The sequence below is a fragment of the Ananas comosus genome, linkage group 5 (genome assembly GCF_001540865.1).
Source record: "Ananas comosus cultivar F153 linkage group 5, ASM154086v1, whole genome shotgun sequence".
Lineage (NCBI taxonomy): Eukaryota > Viridiplantae > Streptophyta > Magnoliopsida > Poales > Bromeliaceae > Ananas > Ananas comosus.
In genome coordinates, this window is record NC_033625.1 from 6,196,573 (window position 1) to 6,206,582 (window position 10,010).

Below are 10,010 nucleotides of genomic sequence, written 5' to 3' on the forward strand. Positions count from 1 at the left end.
GCTCTCAGAAAGCAGTATGTATTCAATGTTTGGAGCATTAAGAAATGTGAAACTTGTCCGAAGGATTTGATGCCCACAAAGAATGAAAGATAAGGCCACAATTGGCTTATTTCCCTTCTAAGACCAGGCAAGAATAGTTATTCTCCCATGTGTGACCTTTTATTCTTGAACTACATGCTACGTTTGCTGTCCTCATTTCCACAAGCAAAAGACAACTAAAACCTAACACTCTCCTTCTCAAGTGATTAGACGGGCTCCCTCAAAACATTCTTAATTAATACAATAACCACTTATATTATCGACCGTACTTAGCACAGTTGGTTACATACTTGATAGTTGGTATCCGAGATATTAAGTTCAAAGCGCAATTGTTTCATATTTCTAACTGAGTTTATTTCTAGAAAATGACCGAAGCAAACCACTAATTGCTTCACTCTATTGCTCTTGATTTTCATTTGAATGTGAATTCGAATCCGAATAAGACAGTCGTATTTGAATTTAGACGAATTCGAATTGAACACATTTAGATTTTTCTATAATTTTATGGCTCTCGAAATCGATTCTGAACTCGAAAAATTAAAAATATTGACAATATTACAATGAATAATGTAAAGATATATTCATATTCTACTCTACTTCTATAATAACCATTACTATCACATTGTAATTCACATCCGCGCTTTCCTGTGCTCATTTATATGTTTTTTTGATTTTTTTTGTTGTGCAATTTAATCCTTTTATTTTTTTGGCCTTTGCTTGTTTGGACAAAATTTTTCTTTGGGACCAGTAGTCCTTGAACTACAATGTAATTAATGAGAGAGACATTTTATTTTTTTTGATCCTTAATGAATATTGGATTCTTTGGTAGGACACCACGATAAATTGTGCTTTAGCCGGAGCCGGCTCCATTTAACAAAACAAAATTTTTGGTCAATAAATAAATATTTAAGCCCAAAAAATATAAAATAAATAAGTAAAAAAGAACCTGACAAATGGAGCACATAAACATCACACCTTGCAATTTTCTCTTACTTTTAGTTTTCTTTTTAGTTGATGATTATTGCCTAGTTTCGTAATGTGGTGACTATTTTCTTTTTTTAATGCTTTAGATATCCCAGAAATTTAAATCACGTTTAATCTTTCTCGATCTTGTATGCTATAAAATTGTGATAGTAAACTGACCGTACCCAGCACAACTGGCTATGGGTTTTAAGTTCAGAGCTTAGTTGTTTCACATTTCTAGTTACGTTCATTTATAAAAAAAAAAAAAAAAAATGAAACAGGTAGCTTGCTATCTTTCTCTCTCGAAAAAAAAAATTGCAGTGACAATCGCTACTGGAGAAGGATGTGCTTTCTGTAACAGTTGCCGCTGCAATTTTACAACATTGAAAGTGTTTTAAATTTTTTGAATAATTCAGAATAAGAAAAACTTCAAAAACCCCCCATGTGGTAAGAAAAAGAGAAAAACGACAGGGGATGAAATTGATAAGAAAAAGAGAAAAACGAAACCACAAGGGGGCAAATTGATAGATTTTAAACCACAGGAGGACAAAGTGAGAAACTACAAAACCACAGGGGGGTTTTTTGAAGTTTTCCCTTCAGAATATAAAGTAGCTGCTTCTAAGCCTCAGATTACCAAAAAAAAAACAGACTTTTATATACCAAAAAAAAAAAAACTAAGTTTTAAATCTTTAATATTTGTGCATCTCATGATAAATCAAGATCTCTAACCCATGCACAGTGCATATATTTACAACAAGATTCCAAGTATAGAAAACATATATCATTCATTACCCCCATTTTCCCCTTTCAACTCCCAATTCTCTGTACTCATTAACTTTTTTCCCTTTTTAGGAATGAAAAGAATAACTTTTTATCAAATCCCCAGTGAATAAAAATACTTAATTTACTGAACCTTTTTGGGCTCCCACCAATATTCACTCTTGTGGGTTCAGGTTCTTTTAACCATTTAAGCCACACTCTCACCTTTAAATTTGCCCCACAACTCCTGTTGAGGGGCGTGGACCAGTAACTAGGAATGGAACACCATGTAGAGGGTGAGAACCCCAAAATTTCCCCATCTTTTAAATGCTTTTGCTTTTATTTCCTTCTCGGCTTCTTAAATGCCGTTGCTTTCGATTTCTTATTTGGTATTCTCATCGAGAATTTCAGTGCCTATCAATACGAGCCGTATTCCGTAGATACAGCATTCGTGCCGATAGCATAACTCAAAATTCTCTTTTCTTTAAATAAGCAGATCATTTTCTCAATAAAATTTAAAAAATTTTGATAAAGATAACATAATAAGCAATTATAATATTTCATACTATTATGTGTGGGTATACATATATATTTTGTGTATCTGAAACTGCACTTTCAATTTCTAAAATTTAATTTAATTGAACTCTTTTTCTTTTGTTTTTTTGCTCTAGGAATTATTGACCAATTCATCAAATACTTGTACCTATCCTCATTGCACCTCTTATAGATATGGGGCCCAAATTTTAGTCTCCTGGGCTCCTCTTTATTTATTATCTGTTATTTTTAAAGCTTCTGTATGTGCTCTCTCAGTCTCACACCACCCCCCCTCCATGCTGAGTTTGTTGTGTACTTCTACCTCTTCCTCATCTGCAATTGATATCATTTCATGGGTCTGAATTAATTTCAAGAAAAGAAACACAAAGAAGAAAAAAGAAAAGAACTGTAACATGAGTGTGGATTCTTGTGTTGATTTCCGACCAGATGACGCCAGCCGGATCGATACGAGAACAGCGAATGTGGCGCTGTCTCTCAATTCTCTCGAGCAGCGCCACCGCCCTGTCGCGATTCTGTGAGCTTCTTTCGCTTTCTCCTGATTCCTATGCTACATACTTTGCTTTGATTCATAAGATGAGATATAATTGCATGTGTAACTCAGAATGTTTTTCTCCTCTATATATCTTTGCTGTAGTTTTGGTTTCATTGCTTGCGATAATTTCTCCGGTTTAATTCAATTCGATGCGAAATGAGATGAATAAAGTTCCATAACAGCTTAGGCGTTCGACAAATGTAATATGATTAAAACCTCTTCTGTGCTGCAGAAGTGTTCTGATGTCGATTTCAAGAATGCACAGGTAAAGATTATATTTCGTTCGTAGTTTACGACCGATGATAAGTAATATTTTATAGTTTTTTTTACAATCGAGATTAAAGTTTTACGTTAGAATTTTTAACCTCGCATTACTGCGTAGGAAACAACTAAGATTCAGCTAAATATTGTGTCTAATTTCGCGTATAACATATTAACATGGCCCCCCCTTATGCTTCTGCAATCTGAGCTCTGTCTCTGATTTCGGTTTCGTGTTTCACAATAATTTCTTGGATTAATTCAATTTGACACGCGCACTCTATTTGTTGATTCAAGATTATCAGTTCAGAGAATGGATTTCAGTTTATGTTCTTCTTTGCTATAAGAATATTTCGGCAATTTGGGGCTTGTTTCCTTTAGATTGCTTATTCATTTGATTTCTTTGGTTTCGTCGTGGACGGCTTAATACTTCGATAAACCACTATCTCGATAAAAAGAAGGCCCCAAAGAATCAAGGTCCTGAAAGAAGTCGGCAAGTTCAACCTACTCATCGTCGAAAAGGGCCCGAGCTTCAAGTCTCGGTCTCTAAAACTCGTTCTACTTACGATCGTATGCGGGATGATTCTGACACTGATATACGCCCCGACAGTGTACAATGACCGTCAGCCCCGTTCCAGTTCTCGGTATGTAGCTGTTCTTACTGCCAGAATGTGTTACAGCGGAGTTGAAGATTACTCTGCAGTTTCTGCAACTTATAATCGATTGACGATCGAATGCAGGTTCGGAGAAGTCGGTTGGATTTGGGACCGGACGAAGTTCGATCCCCGATATGTATCATCCCTAGATATTCAATGGAATGACATATCGAAAGCCCTCGAAAATCTGCACCCTGCAAAAGGAAAGCTCGAAATTGGCTTATTGAACTTCAATTTTACGGAATTCGGCCACTGGAAGCAAATGTACCCCAACACAGATCTTTCAGTTATTCGACTCGACCGCGCCGAAAAAAGTGTTACATGGGCGAAGCTCTACCCCGAATGGATCGACGAAGAGGAAGAGACCAAAATTCCGGCATGCCCGTCACTTCCTGAGCCCGAGTTCCGTTTGGGCTCGCAATTCGACCTGATCGTCGTCAAGTTACCGTGCAGCAAGTCAGGAAGCTGGTCGAGAGACGTGGCGCGGCTGCACCTGCAGCTCTCGGCGGCCAAAGTCGCGGTGGCTTCTTCGAGAAGCACTTCTCCGGTCCACGTTCTTGTGGTGACCGATTGTTTTCCGATCCCGAACTTGTTTCCGTGTAAATACCTCGCGAGAAGAGAAGGCAATGCTTGGCTGTATAAGCCGGATTTGAGCACACTCAGGGAAAAGCTCCGGCTTCCGGTCGGGTCCTGCGAGCTCGCGGTCCCTCTGAAAGCTAAAGGTCAGTTCGCTATGTTCCCGCCTTCGTCATTTGGATTTGAAAACTAGAAAGAGCTGCTGCATAAGCATGAACATAATTCGAAATTCTGCAGCGCGGTTATACTCGGTGCGCAGACGCCGGGAGGCGTACGCGACAATCCTGCACTCGGCGGACGCGTACGTCTGCGGGGCGATCGCCGCGGCGCAGAGCATCCGGCAGGCGGGGTCGCGCCGCGACCTGGTCATCCTCGTCGACGAGTCGATCAGCGGCGAGCACCGCGCGGGGCTGGAGTCCGCCGGCTGGAAGGTGAGGACGATACGGCGCATTCGCAATCCGAAGGCCCGGCAGGACGCGTACAACGAGTGGAACTACAGCAAGTTCCGGCTGTGGCAGCTCACCGACTACGACAAGGTGGTCTTCGTCGACGCCGACCTCCTCGTCCTGCGGAGCGTGGACTTCTTATTCGCGGCGCCGGAGATCAGCGCCACGGGGAACAACGCGAGCCTGTTCAACTCCGGCGTGATGGTGATCGAGCCGTCGAACTGCACGTTCGGGCTGCTGATGGAGCACGTCCACGAGATCACGTCGTACAACGGCGGCGACCAAGGCTACCTGAACGAGATCTTCACGTGGTGGCATCGGATTCCGAGGCGCATGAACTTCCTGAAGCACTTCTGGGAGGGCGACAGCGAGGCCGCGAAGGCGCAGAAGACGCGGCTGTTCGCTGCGGAGCCGCCGGTGCTCTACGTGCTCCACTACCTGGGGATGAAGCCGTGGCTGTGCTTCCGCGACTATGACTGCAACTGGAATGCGGATATATACAGGCAGTTTGCGAGCGACGCCGCGCACGCGAGGTGGTGGAGAGTGCACGACGGAATGCCGGAGAATCTGCGGAAGTTTTGCTTTCTGAGCACGCGGCAGAAGGCGGCGCTGGAGTGGGACCGCAGGCAGGCCGAGCAGGCGAATTTCAGCGACGGTCATTGGAGGAGGAGCATTCGCGATCCGCGGCGCGGAGTTTGCGTGGAGAAGTTCTGCTCCTGGGAGAGCATGCTGCTGCACTGGGGCGAGACGAATTGGACCGGCGCGAGCACGGTGCAGGTGCAGGGGCAGGTGCAGGTGCAGGCGAATCCGAGTTTATGATACAAAGAAGCATTTCTATAGTTGATCTTGGGATTTTTTTTTTTTTCTTTTTATTTTGGAATTTGTTGGATTCTATATCAATCTTTTGTTTGTAGAAATAATTTGATAGAAAATATATAGTGTAATCTTTGTTGAAAGAGAGATTTTTTTTGGGTTCAGGTTCGAAGTGTGAAGGTGGCCATGTTTGATATCTCATTTGTGTGGTGTTTCGAATGTAATAAAGATTCTGAAACCTGATATGTTGAGGAGTTACAGTTTCTTTTCTTTTTTTGGGGGGTTTTATTCGGATCCTTTCATTTCAAGAGAATTGGGAATTTATTTGATGGAAGATAATAGCGTTTTTTTCCTGGAGATGAAAAATTCGTCCGCCCAAATTTTATCAATTTGTAAATTTTATTTCGGTCAGTAAGAGGGATCTTGAACTAAGAAATAGATCTAGAAGCTAAAAGAGGGTATTCCGAGCAATTATAAAAATTGGGTTCATTAATATTTTCCTGATATAGTACATGCTATCACACACCCGGGAAGGGGCTCGCGTCTAATTAGTTAGTTGGTGAGGCAATAGCTTACCAAAACCAAGGAATATATCAGCTAGATATGATGTAAAATGGATCTTGTTCTATCGTTGATCAGAGATTTCTATATAAAAAATACGAATCAGAGTTTAAAAAAGGGGAAGGAGCCGTCGACCCGCAACACAAAGAGGAGGATTTATTCAATCACATAGTTTGGGCTCCTAGAATATGGCGTCTTTGCAAGAATCTATTTAGTTGTATCGAAACCACTGAATCGAGATTTGCCTATTGGGCCGGGTCATTTTGGGTCAAGCGGATCATCTATCATAAAGAGGATGAGCTTCATTTTTACTAAGGACATGTTTGGTTCATGATTGGAATAGGAATGGAAAATGAAATTGGATTGCTTTGGAATGGGAAATGGAACGACGAATCATCCAAAAATATTTGGTTCATTATTGGAATGGAAATCGGAATGAAAATTTAAAATTTTTGAGAGAGGGTTTTGATTAAGAGAGAGGAAAGTGATAAAGAGAGAGGAGATAGGTGTTGATGAAAAAGGATTTTGAATAGCTTACTTTGGAATGAGCCAATCCGAGATCTAAAGCCGGATTGGATTATAAATAGATTTGGTCATTTCCATTCCGGAGTGAAATGGGAATCGGAATCCGATTCCTATAAAACAAACGACAACTATCGGAATCAATGAATTCCATTCCGATTCCATAATCTAAAATAGGTGAACCAAACATGCCCTAAATGTTTTGGTTGCTGGTTGCTACCGAGTAGAATTTCTCATGAATTGTTCTTATTTTTCTGCTATTCACAATTTCATATGTTTTGGAAATGGCTAATTTTGTTTTCCATGTTAAACAATTGGTCATATACTTCAAAATTTTAAAGCCGTTTTATATGAAAATTTTATTAGTTCTGTACTTTTGTAAATGTGGGCTAATTTTTTTTGAATTTTGTAGATACGGTTCAAATTTTTAAAAATTTGACCAAATTGCTCTAATTCGTCTCTCCCATCTGTCTTTTTGTTTTCCTCTATCTCTCTTTCTCTCTCCTCGCTCCTCTTAGCTCCCTCTTCCTCTCCATCCTTCTCTTTCTCCTCGATCGCCGCCATGCCGTTGCGCTCCTCATCACCTATGTCACCGACGTCTCCGCCGCCACCAACTGCCTGGAGCACTCGTCCTGCAACAGTCATCTCCACACTGACCCCTAGCCATTAACCCCAGCTCAAATTCTTGTTCGCCGCCGACCTCTCCGCCTTCGCAGAGGACCGCAACATTTAGGGCATGTTTGTTTGGTTGGAAGTGGCGTGAAAGCGGAGAGGAGGGGGACGTAGTGGGGTGAAAGCGGAGAGGAGGGGGACGTCGTTTTCGACATAAACGATTACTTTCTTTGTTTGGTTCGCTGTAAAAAAGTTACGGTCGAAATTAGAGTTAACCTGAAATAGCGTAATTAACTTCGGCCCATCGTGGATCGAAGTAAATTACGATGAAAAAAGGTGAAGAAAAAATAATAAAATAATATACTCGGTAAAGATAGTTATATTTAAATATATTTAATGATAGTACTAATTATTTTTTTATTCAGTTGACATATTTAAAATATGATAAAAATTAATTAATTAAGTTTTAATATTTTCTTTATTTAGTTTATACAATTAAAATATGATAGAAAGTGATTAATTAAGTATTAATAATTTTTTTACTTTATAATTTTATTGTTCTATTACTATAATTTATGTATAAAAAAATATTTTAATTATTTTAAATTAAATTTTAATTATATAAAAATATAATTATATTATTTTTATTTATTAAATTATTTATTATTTATATATAAATTATAATTTACATCATACATTTCCTATCAAACAAACAGCAGAACAAATAAACTTTACTTCTATAACTATGAAACAAATAGCGAGGAAGAAGTAATTTTTACCGAACTTCACTTCAACCCAAAGTCTAGTTTCGATGAAACAAACATGTCCACTGCTCCTGAGCAAGTTCATAGTGCAACATACTGTCAAAAATTATAAAATGCACTAGTTCAGCTAGAGTGCTTTTAGAAGAACAAAAATCTCTACGCTCCTAAATTATTTTCCATGATGAGATTTTCAAATTGACGATTTGCCCTATTATATTCATCTAGAATATTTAAAATATTTTAAAAATAAATTTTATGAATTTTTAATATAATTAACTTGCTGACCAAAAAAGCTAAAAAATCAACAACTAAAAAAAAAGGCTAAATTACAAAAAATCCGCCTGTAGTAACCCACTATTTCACTTTTCCTCTTGACATTTAAAAATCTACACTTTGCCCCCTTGTAAAACGAAAAATGTTCACAGGGGGGTTACGGTGTGTAAAATGACCATTTTGCCCCTCGCCATTTTCGTCTTCTTCCTCATCTTCCTCAGCCGCCCCTTCGATCGGTCGCGATTCCCACCTCAATCGGCCACGATTTCTCTCCATTTCCTTCTCCACCTGCTCCCCTTCTCCTCCTGCACCATCGCCGTCCCTCGATTTCGACGATAGTAGGGAGGAAATCAAGGTGGGTGTTGATAGAGAGGTAGGTAAGGGCAACGAGGACGAGGACGAAGGCGAGGCGGCGGATGAGGGCAAAGGGGATGTGGGCGAGGGCGAGGCAGTGGAGGACGGCGAGGCGGCGAGACGGCGTGGCGGCGGCGAGGCTGCGAGCCGGAGGGAGGCGAAGCAACAAGGAAGAGGGCGAAGGGCCATTTTCGGCATAAAAAATATTTTATAATGGAACCCTAACGGTAGGGGGTGAAGTGCACATTTTTTATTTTACAAGGGGGCAAAATGTAGGTTTTTAAATGTCACGGGGGGGAAGTGAAAAAGCAGGTTATTACAGGAGAATTTTCTGTAATTTAGCCAAAAAAAATCTCAAAAAAGAGAGGATTCTATACTAAAATTTTTGCTCAGAGATATGATCTTGTTTTAAATAGTATGATTCAACACTAAAATCGTGTAGATCGTAGATATTAATATTACTATAAATTAGTATAAAAAAAAGGCTAAATTAAAGAAAACCTCCCTGTAATAACTCTCTTTTTCACTTCCCCCCCTGACATTTAAAAACCTACACTTTGCCCCCTTGTAAAATGAAAAATGTGCACTTCACCCCCTACCGTTAGGATTCCGTTAAAAAATATTTTTTTATGTCGAAAATACCCCTCCGCCCTCTTCCTTGTTGCTTCGCCTCCCTCCGGCTCGCCGCCTCGCCGCCTTGCCGTCCTCCACTACCTCACTCTCGCCCACATCTCTTTCGCCCTCCTCCGCCGCCTCGCCTTCGTCCTCATTGCCCTTGCTTACCTCTCCATCAACACCCACCTCGATTTCCTCCTTACTATCGTCGAAATCGAGGGGCGGCGAGGTTGCAGGAGGAGAAGAGGAGTAGGTGAGAAGGAAATGGAGAGAAATCGCGGCCGATTGAGGTGGGAATCGCGGCCGATCGAAGGGGCGGCTGAGGAAGATAAGGAAGAAGACGAAAATGGTGAGGGCAAAATGGTCATTTTACACACCGTAACCCCCTCCCCCGTGAATATTTTTTATTTTACAAGGGGGCAAAGTGTAGATTTTTAAATGTCAGGGGGGAAAAGTGAAATAGCGGGTTATTATAGGGGGGTTTTCTGTAATTTAGCCTAAAAAAATTTTATGAAAATTTTATCTGATTTGAATATTTTTATACTATTAAACTTGCAAATGGATCATATCAACCCTTAAAAATTTTTATTTTGACTCATTTCTAATTACTAATAAATGATATAAAGAAAATAATAAAATTTATTTTAAAAATACTTTAAATACTGCAAATCAAGTATAACAGAATTGATCATAAATTCAAAAATTTCATCAT

General features: G+C 40.0%; 1 protein-coding gene across 3 annotated transcripts; it reads left to right on the plus strand.

Moving 5' to 3' along the window:
- LOC109709813 (UDP-glucuronate:xylan alpha-glucuronosyltransferase 1-like) lies at window positions 2,535-5,868 on the plus strand. 3 transcript variants are annotated; one of them, XM_020232144.1, is made up of 4 exons: window positions 2,535-2,830; window positions 3,565-3,750; window positions 3,847-4,484; window positions 4,576-5,868. In XM_020232144.1, the coding sequence occupies exons 1-4, from the start codon at window positions 2,709-2,711 to the stop codon at window positions 5,601-5,603; spliced, it is 1,974 nt and encodes a 657-aa protein (XP_020087733.1). In that variant the 5' UTR covers window positions 2,535-2,708; the 3' UTR covers window positions 5,604-5,868. The 3 variants fall into 3 exon arrangements, with proteins under 3 accessions (XP_020087733.1, XP_020087734.1, XP_020087735.1); XM_020232145.1 differs by having other exon boundaries at window positions 3,568-3,750; XM_020232146.1 differs by having other exon boundaries at window positions 2,721-2,830; window positions 3,081-3,750.